At 43.3% G+C, this 19569-nt stretch overlaps 1 protein-coding gene across 1 annotated transcript; it reads left to right on the top strand.

The window, feature by feature from the left end:
• Window positions 1-3462: 3462 nt before the first annotated feature.
• ZC3HAV1L (ZC3HAV1 like) lies at window positions 3463-17112 on the top strand. The gene is made up of 4 exons (XM_055421339.2): window positions 3463-3875; window positions 5002-5137; window positions 10795-11053; window positions 12937-17112. Exons 1-4 carry the CDS (start codon window positions 3508-3510, stop codon window positions 13071-13073), a joined length of 900 nt encoding a protein of 299 aa, XP_055277314.2. The 5' UTR covers window positions 3463-3507; the 3' UTR covers window positions 13074-17112.
• Window positions 17113-19569: the final 2457 nt, after the last annotated feature.

Below are 19569 nucleotides of genomic sequence, written 5' to 3'. Positions count from 1 at the left end.
AGACAAAAGAGGCACGGGTTTGATCTCTGGTTTGGGAAGATCCCCTGGAGAAGGAAATGGCAACCCACTCCAGTATTCTTGCCTGGAGAATCCCATGGACAGAGGAGCCTGGTGGGCTGCAGTCCGAGGGGTTGCAAAGAGGTGGACACGACTGAAATGACTTCTTAACTGCCAGGAAGTCCCACCCATTTGTTTTTAATCACAAAGCTTTGGATGGAGGCAGAAAACATCTATATGGCAGCATGTGCTGCTCAGTTGTGTCTGACTCTTTGTGACCCCATGGACTGTAGCCTGCCAGGCTTCTCAATCCATGGGATTTCTCCAGCCTAGAATCCTGGAGTGGGTTGCAACTTCCTCCTCCAGGGGATCTTTCCAATTCAGGGATTGGACAGTCTTCTACACTGGCAGGCTGATTCTTCACCACTGAGCCACCTGGGGAATATGGTAGCATTCAGTTCAGTGCAGTTCAGTCACTCAGTCGTGTCTGACTCTTTGCAACCCCCATGAATCACAGCACACCAGGCCTCCCTGTCCATCACCAACTCCTGGAGTTTACCCAAAGTCATGTCCATAGATATGATTAAAATGAAGGTAAAACTGCCATTTGATTTGGACCTCAATGGAAATAATATATAGCCAACCCATCCATCACTGTAAAGCGCCCACACTCAAATATATGGAAGTGACATGAAACCAAGCAAATGTTTTGAGTTTTTCCATTTAGTTACATGCTCTATTTGTTTATTTGTCATAGCAGGCTCTCGATTTTTCAGAAATGTTTGATGTTGCTACTCCCCAAGGTTTGATCCTCCCACCTCTGCTTTTCTTTATTTGTGCTGAGTGAGCTTATCAACTGTCAAAGCTCCAATTTCCTTATACTCTAATGACACTCAAATCAATATTCTCTTCAGTCTTTCTTAAGCTCTTGACCTGTAAATTTAACTGCCCACTGAGCATCTTCCCATGGACCATCCACTGCAAACTCAATGCAATAAAAATAATAATATAATAATATTAAGATGATAATCCCTCAGCTGTTTCTCTTCTGTTTTTTTTCTTAATTCTGTCTTGGTTTTCTAGAAATCCATTCTTTATTATGGCCAGAGATCTTTCCAAAACATCTATCCCACATTAGAAGTGTTCAGGAAAATGACAGATACTTTTGTTAATTATGAAAATAATGGTAGGACTATGTAGGGAAATCTACCATTTTTAAAAGTCATGCCTAATGAAGTACTTAGGATTGAAGTATCTAGAAATATCTACAAATTGAAACTTATAAATTCTCAGCCAAAACAGTCAGGCACATAAAATAGGACAAAGTGTTAAGATTTTATAACTCGAGGAAATCGATATATTGGGTGCTTATTTCACTATCTCCTAATTTCCTGCTTGAAAAACTCTACTACTAATTTAAAAAAAAATAATAAAAAATACCTATCCTGGGACTTCCCTTGTGGTATAGAGGTTAAGAATCTGCCTGCCAGTGCAGGGGACAATGGTTGGATCCCTGATTCGGGAAGGTTCCACATGCCAGGAAGCAACTAAGCCCATGTGCCACAACTACTGAGCCTGTGTGCTGCAATTATTGAAGCCTGTGCCCTGCGACAAGAGAAGCCACTGCAGTGAGAAGCTTGTGGACTGCAACGAAGAGGAGCCCCTGCTAGCTACAACTGGAAAAGGCCTTCAAGCGGCAATGAAGACCCAGTGCAGCCAAAAATAAGTATCAAATAACATTTATACGCAATATTATATATAATAATCTTATAATATTAAATAATCATAGAAAACACTTATCCTACAATATAGCCAAGCACTGTTCTCTCTCTTTTTTTTTAAGATTTATTTATTTATTTTTGGCTGTGCTGGGTCTTCACCACTGTGTGAAGGCCTTCAGTGTGCAGGTTTCTCATTGCAGTGGTTTCTCTTGTTTCAGAGTACAAGCTCTAGGGGCATGGGCTTCAGTAGTTGTCACATGTGGGCTCAGTAGGTGTGGCGCATGGCTTAGTTGCTCCTTGGCACATGGGATCTTCCTGGACCAGGGAGAGAACCCGTGTCCCCAGCATTGGCAGGTGGATTCTTTACCACTGAGCCACCAGGGAAGCCCCTAGCCAGGCACTGTTTTTAAGTGCTGGGGATACAGCAAGGAACAAGACACACAAAATTCCTGCTTTCACAAGCTTGACTTCTACAAATAAATAAGAAGAAAAACATGAGCAGTAAGTTCCATCCAGAGACCAGGGTGCTACTTTAGAGTGGGAGGTTAGGAAAGGCCTTACCGAAGAGAAGATATTTAAGCTTAGTGTTGAATGACAAAAAGAAGACTTCTAGACGGGGATGCCGGGGAGCATTCTAGCCAGAGGGATCACTCCCCAGCTGAGATTCCTTCAGTTGCTTGCCAAAGTCTTCTGGAAGTTCAACTTTCTTAACATGGCAGAAAAGATCTTCGAGCATCTGACCAATGGACTTTCTCTTTAGCTTCTTCACATGCCATTACCTTATTTAATCTTCACAACCACCTTGCAAGACAGCAACTCGACCAGGTGAGTTCCTCAATCATGCTCATTAAATGAGCATTTTTTGAGCCATCTCAGTACTCCATGGCTGCATTGAGTTGGCTCAAAAAATGCTCATTAAATCAGCATGGCCTTGGGCAAAAAACTCTTTAACAAACCTCCCCTGGTGGCTCGGATGGTATAGAATCTGCCTGTAATGCAGGAGACCTGAGTTCAATCCCTGGGTGGGGAAGATCCCCTGGAGAAGGGAATGGCAACCCACTCCAGCATTCTTGCCTGGAGAATTCCATGAACAGACTGTATTTCTGACAGGCTACAGTCCATGGGGTTACAAAGAGACAGCAGGACTAAGCCACCAACATTTAACAAACCTACAGGTCTAAACCAGTGCTGTCTAACAGAAACATAAAGTGAGCCTCAAGTGTAATTTTACATTTTCTCATAGCTGCCTTAGAAGTGAAAGAAACAGATGAAATTATAACATTTTATTTAAATATTATCAATTTAACATCGTTAAGATAAAATTTTACAGTTTCTGCATTCTAAAGCTTCCAAATCCAGTGTGTGTATATTTCACACATCCCACTTCAAACTGGTCACATTTCAAGTACCCAAAAGCCCTCTGTGGCTCGTGGCTAAGTCCTGAGATCGCCTTCCTAAGGCCGCCCAGCTATTCACCTTCTACCACATTACCTGCTCCATCTTCTTTGCAGCCTTTACTAGTATCTCCCAATTCCCTCCAACTATACAAATCCCTCGAGGTGAGGACTTAACCCTGAAGGGTGCCTGACGCAGAGCAGGCACTGGATCAGGACTGTCCTCGCCTGATCTGCGCCCCTGATGGACCCGGCCCCGGGGGCTGTTCTCTCGCACGGCCGCCCCTCGCCCGCCCTTTCCCAGGCCCTTCCCGGGAACCGGGTTTGAAGTCGTGGACGTGACTGGGAGGAGTCTGCCCGCCTCGGATTTCCGCACAGGGAGCCAGGCCGCGACCATGGCGGAGCCCACCGTGTGCTCCTTCCTCACCAAAGTGCTGTGCGCGCACGGCGGCCGCATGTTCCTGCAGGACCTGCGCGGCCACGTGGAGCTCTCCGAGGCCCGGCTGCGGGACGTGCTGCGCCAGGCCGGGCCCGACCGCTTTCTGCTGCAGGAGGTGGAGGTGCGGGAGGGCCCGTGGGACGCCGAGGCCGAGGTGGCGGCCGGCGCGGGCGGCGGCGGCGGCGGCCCGGCGGCCTGGCGGGTGGTGGCCGTGTCCTCCGCGCGCCTCTGCGCCCGCTACCAGCGCGGCGAGTGCCAGGCCTGCGACCAGCTGCACCTCTGCCGCCGCCACATGCAGGGCAAGTGCCCGAACCGCGACTGCTGGTGAGGCTGCGGGCCGGGCGGGGCGGCGCGGCGCGGCGCGGCGGGCGGGACGCGAAGGTCTCGGCGCGGGGGCCGCGGGCCTGACCCGTCCAGCCGGGAGCGGGGCCCAGAAGGAAAGGAGATCGTCGATCCGGGCCGGACGACCCCTCCTGAAGGGCAGAAGGGAAGCCCCGGGAAGGGGCCCCTCCGCGTCCTTCGGGCGGAGGCCTCCCCCGCGCTCCCAGCTGCAGAACGGGACGGAAGACCGTCTCAGTTTGGGTTTCTCAACCACCTCTCTCCGCCTCCCCCCGCCCCAAATTTGCAGCTTCTTCTCCCTTCCCTCCCCCCACCCTCCACAACAGGGCCGGGATAAATCAGGACTTTTGAGTTCCTTTCCTCCAGGGGCCCTTCTGCAGCCATTTACGGACCCCGTGGAATTCACGGACCCTTTGTTGAAGAGATCGGCTCTTCCCACTTAAACACAATTTTAGCAGAAGAGAGTCTGTGCTCAGTGGGTTTAGAGCGCGCGATCTAGGTCGACCCCCGCCGGGAAACGGAGGGTGGGGTGATTTGTGTGAGGTCGTTTGACTCTGCCTCCTGGCTCCAGTCTTCCTTGGTCGACTCGAGCGCCCCGAAGTGGGTGGGGGAGGAGGCATGCATTCTTTTTAAGGTTGGGGGATGGTGGGCTGGGCAGCCGTTTAGGGTGGAGAAGCCCAGTGCGGACGTCTGCAGACCCCACCGGCTGGGACCCTCCATCAAAGCAGGTGACTGGGGGAGAGGGTCCCCTTGGCCGTAAAATGTCTTTGTTCAGCGTGAAATGGCTTTGGGAGGGGAGTTACTTTATCCCAGCTTTCTTATCAGAGCTTACTAGACCATAAGGGGGTCCAGGGTTTCCCTGGTGGCTTGGACCTAAAGAATCTGCCTGCAATGCGGGAGATGGGGATTCGATCCTTGGGTCAGGAAGATCCCCTGGAGAAGGCAATGGCAACGGGCTACAGTCCATAGCGTCGCAAAGAGTCGGACACGACTGAGCGACTAACACACAGGATACACGCTAGACTGTAGTTGAAAGCCACCCTAGGATAGGGGTTTGACGATCTGGCTCCATCTTCATCTGGGCCTCTGATCCAGACCTTTGTGGTTCTAGGTCTACCTGTACCCTTTCTCATGATATCCACACGCCTGTCAACATCCAGGTTCTGAAAAAACAGGGACTGTTTGGTCTCAACGAGGCCCAGCTTCGGGTCCTGCTTTTACAGAATGACCCCTGCCTTCTCCCAGAGGTGAGTCACCAAGCAGTCGCCCTCATATTGCCTGAATCCGTGAAAAAAGTCGGGGAAGAACATCAAATGTTTGCTTGCCCAGGGCAGCCTGAGGGGAAGGGGGCAGGTGTGGTACAGTGGTGACCTTCCTGGACTTTCTGATTTTATTGGGCTTTGATACACTTTGACATACAAGGAGTGATGATCCTGTGTGGGATAGAAATAATAATAATGGTTTATGGATTTTTTTTTTTTGTTCTTACTGAATGCTAAGTATTGATGGTTCAATTATCTTAAGATATTAGTAACTGTGAGTGAAGGATGCCTGTCCCCATTTTACAGGTGAGGCAACTGAGGTTTGATTAAATAACTTGCCCAAGGTCACATAGTAAATGGCAGATTTGAGTTTAGTTTTGTCTGATAATGAAGCCTCGGTTTTGTAAATTACCTGTTTACACTTTTGCTGGTTTTTCTATCCAGGCATTTGTCTTTTTCTGTTAATTCATAAGATATCTTTAACTACAAATCCCTTTTTGGGTCACATTTGTTACAAGTATTTGCCCCCATTTATTTTGGGGGGCTTTAGATATTAATTTTAATTGTTTCGCAACTCCATAATGCAGTTTCACATGCTTAAAAAGTACTCATTATAACTGCTATAATGGCAAAAGTAGCACACTTCTATCTGTTTAGCTACACACAAAGAATTTTTCAAACAAAAGGGTTGGAATCACCAAAGAAGATACCAGAAGAGGTCTCTAATTAAAAGTAGAGTTTTCTAATCTAGCACAATGATTCTGTCATAGATACTTTCTATGTTGGTGGTACTAGTGGTAAAGAACCTGCTTGCCACTTCAGGAGACATAATGAGACACAGGGTCCATCCCTGGGTCAGGAAGATCCCCTGGAGGAGGGCATGGCAACCCACTCCAGTACCCTTGCCTGGAGAATCCCATGGACAGAAGGGCCTGATGGGCTACAGTCCGTAGGGTTGCAAAGAGTCAGACATGACTGAAACGACTTACCACACACACACCTTGCCAGAAAGGGGATGGGAAGAAGGGAGGATGTTAGGAAAACAGTAGCTCATGATTGTGGTCCCACTTTAACTCAGAGGAATTTCAGGGTCTACAGGGAAGAAATTCAGAAGGCGGGGGGGTTGAGCTAGAATCTTTGGTAGCTCAAAAATTGTTAGAGCTCAAAAATTGGTAGTTGGTAGAGGCTGCCCTCTAGGCAGCAGTCTATACTCAGAAGTCTGGAGTCAGCCTTAGGAGCCAACAGGCTGCTACTTGGTGTCCATGTGCTTTCTGATTTCAGATTCTGAAGCCAGGTTTGTTATGTCATGAGCCAGGTTCATTCCAGCCATGTTGCCTGATGCAGTCCCAGCAGCGGCTGGAGCGGGTGCTTGGCAGGAAGGAAGAGGAGGATGTGGCACCTACGGGACAGCATCCAGTCTGTCCTGTCTCCGAGAGAAGGGACAGTGCCACTTCTGTTTACCTTTAGTGTTTATGATAGAAGCTTAGCATTTTTATTTTGTTAAACTTACTGAATTTTTTTCTTTATGGCTTCTCCCCGAGTGTCCTGGGTCCAGCCTTATTTTGTCCTATTAGTCTATGTCAGTGTTCTGTGAGCAGCTGATGGGTTGGCTGCACTTATGATAGGAGCCGGCCTTCAGATTGATCATCTGAAGCTGGTGGTGTGTGTCATGGAGGCTTTCCAGGTGGCGCTAGTGGTAAAGAACCCACCTGCCAATGCAGGAGACATAATGAGACACTGGTTTGATCCCTGAGTCGGGAAGATCCCCTGGAGGAGGGCATGGCAACCCACTCCAATATCCTTGCCTGGAGAATCTCATGGACAGGGGAGCCTGGTGGGCTACAGTCCATGGGGTCGCAAAGAGTTGGACATAACTGAGGCGACTTAGCATACAGCACAGTCAGATGGCACAAAACACGGCCACTTAGACAGCAGGAACTGTGGACAAGCAGGTGGGTGAGGCAGAAATGGTACCTCATATCTCATGTGTGAAAATACCTGATGATCCCTTTTTACCCGTACATAGTGCAGGCCCAGTATATGTAAAACATCAATAAGGGGTGGGACTTCCCCAGTGGTTCAGTGGTTAGGACCCTGCACTTCCACTGCAAGGGGCACAAGTTCCATCCCTGAATGGGGGACTAAGATCCTGCATGCCATGTGGCCCCCCCCAAAAAAAAACAGCGGGGCCACATATTGCAGTGTATATGGACATGCTAAGTTGCTTCAGTCGTGTCTGACTCTGTACAACCCTATGGACTGTGGACCACTAGGCTCCTCTGTCTATGGGATTCTCCAGGCAAGAGTACTAGAGTGTGTTGCCATGCCCTCTTCCAGGGGATCTTTCCGACCCAGGGATGGAGCCTGCGTCTCTTACTTCTCTTGCATTGGCAGGCAGGTTCTTTACACTAGTGTCACCTGGAAAGCCCAAATATTGTGATATTATGATTTATAATAAGAAATATATATTTGCTCTTCATCTCTGTCTCTGGCACAGAGTTCCTAAAACTCTTGAAATTTCCTGAATGTTGAGAGCAATAAAACATTACTTTTGTTATGTTCATGTGATGACTTTTGAAAAGTCCCTAAGTGACATGGGGACTGGTTTCCCTAAGAACCAATTACGTGATTAGAAGATTGGAACTTTCAGTCCCACCCCCAGTCCTGGGAGGGTAGTAGGCCTCAAGTTTGAGTTCAGTTACCAGTGGCCAGTGATTTAATCAAGGAAGCCTCCATAAAACCCCAAAAGGATGGGCTTTAGAGAGCTTTCAACCTGGTGAACACGTGGAGGTCCTGGGAGAGTGGTGGCCATAGAGAGTATGGAAACTCTGTATCCTTCCCCCATGCCCTTTGTGTCTCTTCCATCTGGCTGTTCCTGAGTTATATCCTTTTATGCTTCCCTGGTGGTGCTAGTGGTAAAGAACTGGCCTGCCAGTGCAGGAGGTTTAGGAGATGCCAGTTCCTTGGGATCAGGAAGATCCCCTGGAGAAGGGAATGGCAATTCACTCCAGTATTTTTGCCTGGGAAATCCCATGGACAGAAGAGCCTGGCAGGCTGCAGTCCACAGGGATAATAAACTGGAAATTTAGCAAGTAAAATGTGTCTTTGAGTTGTGTGAGCCTTTCTAGCAAATTAATTGAACACAGGGAAGGGGTTGTGGGAACTTCTAATCTGTAGCTGGAAGATCAGAAGCACAGGTGTCAACCTGGATTTATGATTTGTATCTGAAATGAGGGCAGGCTTGTGAGTGGTGGTTTAGTCGCTAAGTCGTGTCCTTGTGATCCAATGGACTGTAGCCTGCTAGGCTCCTCTGTCCACGGGATTTTCCAGGCAACAATACTGGAGTGGCTTGCTAGTCGCTCTCCAGAGGATCTTCCCGATCCAGGCAGGATCAAACCCAGGTCTCCTGCACTGCAGGCAGATTTTTTTTTTTTTTTACCAACTGAGCTACAGGGAAGTCCTAGGCTTGTGGGACCAAGCACTAGCCCTTAACCTGGGCGATCTGACACCACTCCAAGTTGGCTCCTGGAGATCATGTCAGAATTGAGTTAAATTTGTGGGATGCCTGGTCAGTTTCCGCTGAGAATCACTTGATGGTGTTGGAAAACACACACATTGGAAATATGAAAATATACTTTGCTGATACATTTGAAAGCTTTCATGAAATGGGCAAATCTCTGGAAAAATATTGCATGTCAATATTGATTCAAGAAGAAATAGGAAACCAGAATCATTTTTTTAAAAAATAAAAGCATTCAAATAAAAATGTAAAAAACTAACAAAATCAGAATGTTCAGTAAATCTACAAGAGAGTATTAATCTCTTATGGATCTATTGCTCAACTTTAACATATCTTGAAGCAATAGATTATTCTGATTTGGGGGCTAGATCTGGGATCTATTTTCTTTGATCTCCTGTACATTCTGGAACCAGTGTTACACTGTTTAATGAAAGTAGGTTATATTTTAAGATATGATGGTATGAGTCTCTATGCCCTTACCTTATGCCTTTTTTTCAAACATTTTCCCTTTAATTGATTCTCACTTGTTTCCTTTTTCAGATAAGCTTTTATGATCATTTAAATTTCTAAAACTGTTTTATAGGAATTCTTTGGGGGAAGTAGGAATTGCACTAAAATTGTGTGTCCATTTCAGAAAATTGGCATCACAATTGCAGGTAGGAAGCCATTTAAAAAAATTATTGATGGAGATATAATTGATGTACAGTAAGTAGTATGTTAGTTTCACATGCATAATGTTTAAATACATTATGAAATGATCACCATGGTAACTCTAATACCATCTGTCTCCATACAATTTTTGTTGTTGTGGTTCAGTTGCCAAGTTGTATCTGACTCTTTGCGAGCCCAAGTTTGCCCAAGTTCATTCATGTCCAGTGAATCAATGATGTTGTTGGATGGCATCACTCCATACAATATTGACCATATTTTTATGCTGTATATTATATTTATGTGACTTCCTTTATGATGGGAAGCTTGTACCTCTTAATTCCCTTCAGCTATTTCACCCATCCTCCACCTCTCTGTCCTTGGGCAACTACCCCCTTGTTCTTTGATACCATTTGTGGTATCAGTCTCTGGTCATCTCATTTGTGTCCGGTAGAATTGCCCACATTTTAGGTTCAACTAGTGTGTTTCTCTAGTATCATTTAACATGTTCCTCTATCCCCTGAATTTACTGTAGATTGATTGATCTGGAGCTTTGATTGGATTTAGGCTTGAATTATGTAGCAAGAATTTTTTGTACATGTGGTATATTGTTAGGGTGACTAATGGTCCCCATTTGCCTGGGACTAAGGGGTTTCCAGCCTTGTCAGACTTTCCTGCTAAAAAGTCATATTTCCTAATGCATCTTGTCAGGAGGTACACAATGTCTGGTCCCAATGCAAATATTAATAGTGATCCTTTAAAAATGCTCTTGTCTGGGTAATAGATTATCTGATCATGCTGCCTGTCCAGATTGGTTTCCCTGGAGGCAGAGGCTGACATAGGGATTGAGGTACATGTGATATATTGAAGGAGGGATCCTTGGGGAAAATCTGTAAGGTAAAATAGCGGGAGGGGAGAGCTACAAGCAAGATGGAATGGCCTTGACTTGATTCACACAGAGGCTTGGGAGCAAATATTACTAACTTTGAGGTTCTAGCTTTGAGGCAGGGTCCAGCCTTTTGTACCTGCATAGAAGTCACTCATTGGCTCCAGGCTTTGGGAGAGGAGAGCAGGCCAACTGAGAGTCAAGGTCAGAGAGGGGCAGCTGAATGTTAGTTGCAGCTAGGAGAGATGTGGCCCTTCCCAGGTGGCTCAGTGGTAAAGAATCTGCCTGCGCGAGCAAGAGACGTGGGTTCAATCCCTGGGTCGGGAATATCCCTTGGAGTAGGAAATGGCAACCTGCTCCAGCCTGAAAAACCGGATGGAGGAGCCTGGTGGGTTACAGTCCACGGGGTGGCAAAGAGTCAGACACAGCTGAGCCACTGAGTACGCACAGGAGAGGTGTGAGTGGAGGAACTATTATAGACCCATCTGCCTTTCACCCATGGGGACGTTAACAGCCATCGATGATCAGAGGGCCATTTAGAGATACAGTGAAAACAAACATCCTAAGTGTTCTTCATTTCTCTACCAGGTCTGTTTGCTCTACAACAAAGGTGAAGCCCTCTATGGTTACTGCAACCTCAAGGATAAATGCACCAAGTTGCACGTGTGCAAGTCCTTCGTCAGGGGAGAGTGCAGGCTGCAGAAATGTAAGCGGTCCCATCAGCTCATTCATGCTACATCCCTGGAGCTACTGCAGGACCAAGAACTGGAGATCTCAAGTGTCGTTAATTTTCAGATCATTTCCACCTACAAGCACATGAAGCTGCACAAGATGCTAGAAAATAAAGGTGAGGCTATCAGAGATGAACAAAACACTATCCACAGTGTAGTACTGAGCTGAAAGTGAGTCTGGGAAGAAGCACTTTGTAGGTTGACGTCTCGGAGAAGGCAATGGCAAGCCACTCCAGTACTCTTGCCTAGAAAATCCCACGGATGGAGGAGCCTGGTAGGCTGCAGTCCGTGGGGTTGCTAAGGGTAGGACACGATTGAGCAACTTCACTTTCACTTTTCACTTTCACACATTGGGGAAGGAAATGGCAACCCACTCCAGTGTTCTTGCCTGGAGAATCCCAGGGACGGGGGAGCCTGGTGGGCTTCCGTCTATGGGGTCACACAGAGTCGGACACGACTGAAATGACTTAGCAGCAGCAGCAGGTTGATGTCTACTGGGTCCTTGGGAGGCTTCATCTGTCAGTGTTCCATGATATTGAACTGTGCTTCTAACCAAAGGAGGGAGGGTCGGGTTTGAGTTTATTTTCAGCACTGCCCCCAAGTGTTTGGACAGTGTAGCTTCTTGTTAAGTTGGGGATCAGGAAGTAGGAAGAACAGCCTTAACCTCTTTGTTAGGAAAAAAGAGGGCTTCCCTCGTAGCTGCAATGCAGGAGACCTGGGTTAGATTTCTGGGTCGGGAAGATCCCCTGGAGAAGGAAATGGCAACCCACTCCAGTATTCTTGCCTGGAGAATCCCATGGACAGAGGAGCCTAGCAGGCTACAGTCAGTGGGGTCGCAAGAGTCGGACATGCCTTAAACCGCCAGGAAAAAAGAGGAGGAAGGTGGGCTAGAAATGTATATAGTTATCCATACTGGAAACATAAGGATAATGTAGAGATGGCTTTCTTTTATTAAATTGAATTAAAATTTTTTTTCTTTAATTTTTAGGAAATTTTAAGCACATTACAGAAGAATTTGGAAAATAGAGAGTAGAAATAAAAATCACATATGACTCACCCTAATCCACAATAATTGGTACCATTTAATTACAGGCCCTTCAGTCCTATTACTAGAAAATACCAGTCCAGTGGTGGTCAGAGTCTGCAGCAGTTTAGTACCTTTCGTTCTCATGTTATACAGCATCATAAATATCATCCCATATTGCTGCATAGTCTATCCTTTTTTAAGGTCTGTAAAGTGTGAGCTTCCCTGGTGGCTCAGCGGTAAAGAATCCACCTACCAATGTAGGAGATTTGGGTTCAATCCCTGGGTCGGGAAGATCCCCTGGAGAAGGAAATGGCAACCCATTCCAGTATTCTTGCCTGGGAAATCCCATGGACAGAGGAGCCTGGCAAGCTTTGGTTCATGAGGTCGAAAAAGAGTCAGACACAACTTAGCGACTAAACAACAACAAAGTGTGGTTTGGTCTTCTTTTAATTATAGTGTGAGGGTATTTATTCCACGAGATTTGCTTATAGCTGAAAATCAGAGGGTAGTAGGCTTGAAAGAATTGCTGACGGAAAAACCAGATATCCAAAATCAGAGCCTCTAAGCTTTAACATGGAAGTTCCTTGTGTTGGAATAGTAGAGAATGACCTGATGAGTGGTGGCTTGAAGGTAGGGAGGACTCCATATGTATCAGTGTCAGAGGCTGTGTTGGTGGGTCCCTAAATGGTGGCAGGGACCTCCCAACCTATTTGATGAGTAGCGCTTGTCCCTGTCTTCATCTGTTCTTGTTTAATGGGTCTCTCCTAACTATCAATTGTGACTTTCTGCTTGCTGTCGAGTATATAAGTACATATGTAATTTTTTTAATCCAAAAGACATGAACTGTCAAATCCAGAGCGCTGGGAGTTTTATCAGAGATCTGACTAGCTTGGGCTGATGCTCCCAACATAAAACGAAATTTTGAGTGATAAAGGAGTATCTTAGGAAACCTCGTCTCTTTCTTCTTTTTAGATAATTCAGCTTCTCCTGCTGAGCATTCCCAGGGCCTTGAGAAACGAGGAGGACACGTAGCTGGGGCTGCAGAGGCCCGACCTCTGGTCTCCGGCCCTGCTGCGTCAGCCAAGAATCCACGTGCAGGCAAACCTTAAGGGACATCAGCAAGATAAGAAGATTGTCCAATCGGAAGGTCTAAAAGCTTCTGTTGAGATTCGATTTGTAACTGTTCATTCACTTAATCATTTATTAATAATAGCCATAATAATACCTACCTCACAGGTTGTGAGAATGAACGGAGATGGGAAAGGAGAAAATGTCAGATTGGGAGGATGAAATTGGGGCTGAGTGGTTGGGGGTGAGGTTGGACGGTAAACAGGCTAAGAGAGGGTAAAACCTGGAGGGAGATGAGGTCAGTCCTGGGCAAATCCTACAGTTCTGGAGAGCCTTCCCAGACTGGCTGGCCAGAGCTCTTAAAGAGACAGACTCCTGCTGACCTGTTCTGGAACCTAACCAAGTGCCTATCTATACATCCTTATACAGAGTTCACCTTGTGGTGTTCAGCGAATACCCACACTTTATGCTGCTTTTTTTTTTTAATAGTCCATAAGCATTTCTCCATATGTGTTCACATTTATCAAGCATCATTATTTTTATGCACAGATACACTCATATATCATCCTTTGCTTCACTAGTTCCATTATTCTGGGATATTTCGATTCTTCCCAACAAATTTTGAATATAGCTCTTCTTAAAATCCACATAATATTAATTTTTAAGTTATTCTTTGCTTTTGCTTCACCTATATAGTTGCTGAACGATACTCTTGATTTTCATTTCTTTAAAAATATATGCAGGAATTCCCTGGCGGTCCAGTGGTTAGGACTCTGCATTTCCACTGCAGGGGGCATGAGTAAAAAATATATTATCTATATATGTATGCCAGTAAATACTTTTCTGTGTGTCTTCTTTCTATATGTCTTTATTTTGTACAGTTTGTTCATGCCCTTGAATTGCTGGAGCCCTCCTCTGTGCTGATGTGAGTTGGCCTTTAATTAGGCTCCTTAAAGTTTTTTAAAAGGATGATGACTGTATATGATATGATATCCAGCCCTTGCGGATCCACCCTCAGCCAACTCCGCAGAGAATTTAACTTTTGGGTGCTCACCAGAGATTTCTACCTCACTCTGTCTCCTCTCCATTTCTTGTTAAACTTTTACCAAAGCTCAGATTCCTATAGTGTGAAGGAAGTGTAGCTCATACATTCCTCCAAGTTGTGTCCATTCTTTCTGTGATTAAGATGAACCATCAGAAATCTTAATACCTCGCCCATTCTGTACTGACTTCCTGCTTCCTCCTTTCTCTCTGCCCCTGGCTACCCAGCTGTCTCTGTCGAGTTATACCCCATATTTAGTTCTTTGTTTTCATCAAGGGGTACCACAGAGATCAGCTTTGTGAATTTCTTTCCTGTATTTGTTGTAGTAATAGCCCAAATATTGGTGTGTAAAGTTGTTTTCTTTCTTTTTTTTTTAAACTTAACGGTCTGGCAATAACATAACTTTTGAGAAATAGGCCAAAGTGGTGAGCTTTTCATCCAGCTAAATTTATTTAATTTAGAAAATTTTTAATCATGAAAATTTTTCTTTTCCATTGAGGGAGATGAGTAAATATGTCCTTTTTAAAGTGAGAAAGTGCTGTATTTTCTTCTGATGGACAATAAGAGCCATGCAACTTATGCTAATCCCTTCACTTTGATTGCCAACAACAGAATTTCTAAAAACTCTTAGGTTTTGCATATCTTTTTTCTTTGTTATGATTGCTCCTGGTGATAACTTTTTAAGAAAAATCTTCACATTTTATTATCATTTACATTTTATTATTTTACTATTATATTTCTTTTGTAAGCCATGTTAAATCCTTAATGGAAACAGTGTAGCGTATAAAAGCATATTCTTTACATATTTGGTAGATTTGTACATTACTGTGTTCTTTTTGTATATCTTTTTTAAATTTTATTTTTGTATATCTTATAATTATGCCTTTATATATGAAGTTATTGACTCTCTAATCTTTGTTGCAATATTTTATTCAATTCTATAATATTCCATTTTAATCTTTGTTCCATTAGTAGTCATTCTGTATAAACATTTTATGTACTCGTACCTGTCTCTCTTATTTTAACTTGATGAGTCAGCTGTTAGAGAGTTATCAGGTTAGTTTTCTTTGGCAATCCATCAGGACTTATCAGATGAAGCTGCACACCTATAGGCTCCCTCAACTCCAAATACCCTAAATTGAATGACTGACTTTCCTTCAGACTTGTTCCTCCCTTTGTTCTTAGTTTTGAAGTGTCCCCACCAAATGACTCAAGCTAAAACCCTGCAAAGTGTCCTATACTTTTCCTTTATCCTTATTCTGTGTCAGATTGGTTACCCCATGTTGGAGAATTTTCCACCTTAAAAATCTCTCAACTTTTTGCCCTTCTTTACCCCTTTCTTTGCATCCCCAACCCACTGCCTTTATCTAAGCCCTCATCACTTCTTGTGTTTATTTTATAGATGGATAGCTCTGTGGTTTTCAAGTCATGTCTTGTTAGAATTTTGTGATAGGAGTTGGTAGCCCCATGGTAATGTGCACTTCAAGGATGGTAGCGCCATTGTGATTTTTTTCATACAGTAGGCCTTTGCTGATGTCGTTGATCTCCTTACCACCCTTCTCTCCCTTTGCTGTCTGGTTAACCTTTTGAAATGCAGACCTAATGGCATTGCTTTTTTCTGCCATACCTTCATTGGTCCCCATCATGGAGAGTAGAAGTCATAAAACTCAAATCCTTACAGGGACTAGAAAGTGAAGGTAACTGGACAAGGTGAGGTGGATGTGAGGGGAATGGGAGGAGAGAGGAAGTGCTGTGGCATACTGTCCCATCTGAAAGGGGCACCTGCCACCTGCTTCCACATGGGAATGCGGGACCCAATTTGACATATCGTCCAATTTCTTAAAAGAAGCCACAAATCCAGGAATTTTTATGAGAAGTTTGCTGATTTTTAAATATTGACTTTTAGTTGAGTTTTTAAAATGCAGGTCAATGTTTTGTGAATTGACCTACTTGCAGTTTTTGGAATGTGCCATTTTATCTTGTGATTCTGTTTGTAAGTGATGCTTCTTCTAAGTAACGCTCTTTCCTTCCTCCTGTCTCAAAACCCGGCAAAATTAGGTTCTTTAAGATTCCAGGTTAGCCTTTCCTGATCCCAAGACAGACAGTTCTCGTCGTGTTCTCAAAGCTCTAGCACTTACTACATTACATTGCAATGCTTTATGTTTTTATTCCCTGGCTTTGAGCAAAGACATTATTTATTCTTGCAAATTATACACTTGGTAGTTAAATATTTTTTGCCGTATAATGAATTAAACTCTTCATTTTCATCTATTGAGTCAGTATCATATTGCTCTTCATTGATTCTCTTTCTCCTCACATATTTTTAATATTAAAAAAATCTTTTTCCCATAAGGAATGTCTTTTTTTTTTTCATTTTTTAACCAATCCATTTTTTAATTCTTAAATTCTTGACATTACAGAACTAAACTGAAATTTATTAACATTCCATGCTTACATTTCTTATCGACAAACAGAAATAAAATTCATGAGCCAAAAACCCAAAACAAAACTAAAAACAGGGAAAAGTTTATAAAACTAAATATGGATCCCAGCATTAACAGCTGAACAGAGAATAAGGAATGTCTTACATAAAGTAAACATCCTTTTGATACTTCAATTTGAATTGTCTAGGTCTAAAATTACCTCTTTGTGACCTAAGTTTATGATGTTAATTTCTTCCATCAAGGAATAAAGTCTACATTATTGACACACTTCTTGATTTCTTTCTTTATAATTTGTTCATGTTTTTGTCTAGATCTCGAATATACCTTATTGCATAAATTCTGTCCTGGATAAATACATCAGTATTGCTACTCAGTATGGGACTCTCTATCGTTAAAATGCTATTGATTTTCAAAATATTTGTCTTTAGACGAATTGTCTTCATCTTATCAGTATTAGATGGTTTGTATTTATCTTTTCTTATGTATTTCTGTTATATCTTTGGTTAAATAAAATTGTAATAACATATTTTGGATATTTCTTCATTAAATATGAAGTTAATTGTTGGCTTTAAATAAATATTCTGTATAAAATAAGGGAAATAGCATCTTTTTTTCTTGTTTATTGAAAGCTTTTGGTAGGAATTGGTATCTTTTGATATAATCATAATTTTAATCATTTAAATCATCTAATATTATTATATTAATGTTTTCATGATATTAAAGCATCTTTAAATTCTTGAGTAAGCTCCACTTGGTATATATTCTTTTAATGTATTTTTTTATCTTATTTGGTAATTTTCAAATATTCTAAACATCTAAACATTCATAAATAAAGTTCATTTACATATTATGTGTGTTTAGTAAATTCCTTTTATTGCTATATTCTGAAAAAGATATTCTAGGTACTATTTTGACTTTTTGTAAATTGATGTATAATGTTATTATAATTTTTATTAAAATTTTTGTCCAGCTTTATTGAGATGTAACTGGCATATAACATTGTGTCAGTTTAAGATGTATGAGATGATCTGATCTATCTGTATACATGTATATATTTCAAACTGTTTACCATGTTAAAGCTAGTTAGTACATCCATCCCCTCACATTCATTATTAACTTTAAAATAATGGATTACTGTATTGTTGACTTACTGTGTTATTATTTAGGAATATTTTTCCAAAAGATTTTTTGGGGAGAAAAATATATCATTGTAGACATTTTGGAGAGTACAGGAATTAAGCAGTAAGAGAGAAGTCATGTTACTGCTACTGCTAAGTCACTTCAGTCGTGTCCGACTCTGTGACCCCACAGACGGAAGCCCACCAGGCTCCCCCGTCCCTGGGATTCTCCAGGCAAGAACACTGGAGTGGGTTGCCATTTCCTTCTCCAATGTGTGAAAGTGAAAAGTGAAAGTGAAGTCGCTCAGTCGTGTCCGACCCTTAGCGACCCCACAGACTGCAGCCCACCAGGCTTCTCCATCCATGGGATTTTCTAGGCAAGAGTACTGGAGTGGCGTGCCATTGCCTTCTCTGAGAAGTCATACACACCCATAATGCAACTGTGTAGAGACAATCACTGTTAATCATTTAGGATATTTTTTCAATCTTTTTTCATAAACATTTTTTACAGTATTTGTTCATTTGACTGCCTCAAGTCTTAGCTGTGGGACGTGGGCTCTTTGAGGTGTAGCAGGGGCGTCTCTCTAGTTGGGGCCCATGGGTCCAGTGGTTGTGGCTTGCAGCCTTAGTTGCCCTGCAGCATGTGGGATCTTAGTTCCTCTACCAGGGACTGAACCTGCATCCCCTGCTTTGGAAGGTGGATTCTTAACCACTGGACCACCAGGGAAGTCCCTTATGCACGTATTCTTAAATATTGAGAGTATATGTAAGTGCAACTTCATATTATGCACTTCTGGATTGATATTATTTTGTCAGCATTCCTCCACGCAACTGAAAGCACTCATATTTGATAGCTGCATTATATTTTTAAGGTACCATTTATTTAATCATAGTTCTATGGTTGGGCATTAATTATTATATTTTAGTATATGATTTTTTTTGAGTAGTTTTGATTTATGAGAGGAAGGTAGAGATTTCTCATATACCCTCTGCTCCCATACATGCACAGCCTCTCCCATTATGAACATCACTTACCAGAATAGTATATTTTTTTTAGCAAGAATGTACCTACATTCCAGAGAAGGAAATGGCAACCCATTCCAGTATTCTTGCCTGGAAAACCACGTGGACAGAGGAGCCTGTCAGTCTACAGTCCTTGGGGTTGCAAAGAGTTGAACACAACTTAGAGACTGAATAACAACACAATTTACTTTTACACATCATTATCATCTAAGGTCCATAGTTTACCTTAGGGTTCACGCTTAGTGTTGTATATTCTATAGGTTTAGATAAAAGTATAATAACATATATCCATCATTATATTAATAATGTATGTGTGTTCAGTCTCCAGTTGTATATGACTCTGCAACCCCATGGACTGTAGCCTGCCAGGCTGCTCCATCCGTGGGATTTCCCAGGCAAGAATACTGGAGTGGGTTGCCATTTTCTTCTCCAGGGGATCTTCCTGACCCAGGGATCGAACCTGCCTCTCCTGCGGCCCCTGCATTGCAGGAGAGTTCTTTACCATCTGAGCCACCAGGGGCCATACAGAATATTTTTACTGCCTTAAAAAGTCTCTGTGCTTTGCCCATCATCTCCCTTCCCCAACTTGGCAAACACTGATCTTTTGATTGTTTCCATGGTTTTTCTTTTTCCAGGATGTTATTAGTTGGAATTGTACAGTACATTGTGTTTTTAGATTGGTTTCTTTCACTTCAGTTAAGTCGCTCAGTTGTGTCTGACTCTTTGTGACCCCATGAATCACAGCACGCCAGGCCTCCCTGTCCATCACCAACTCCCGGAGTTCACCCAAACTCATGTCGATCGAATTGGTGATGCCATCCAGACATCTCATTCTCTGTCATCCCCGTCTCCTCCCACCCCCAATCCCTCCCAGCATCAGACTCTTTTCCAGTGAGTGAGTCAACTCGTC

This window comes from Moschus berezovskii, chromosome 3 (assembly GCF_049115385.1).
Source record: "Moschus berezovskii isolate FMDL1 chromosome 3, NW_MosBer_1.0, whole genome shotgun sequence".
Classification (NCBI taxonomy): Eukaryota; Metazoa; Chordata; class Mammalia; order Artiodactyla; family Moschidae; genus Moschus; species Moschus berezovskii.
Note: the sequence above shows the minus strand (reverse complement) of the source record. Positions and strands in the feature narration are given on the sequence as shown.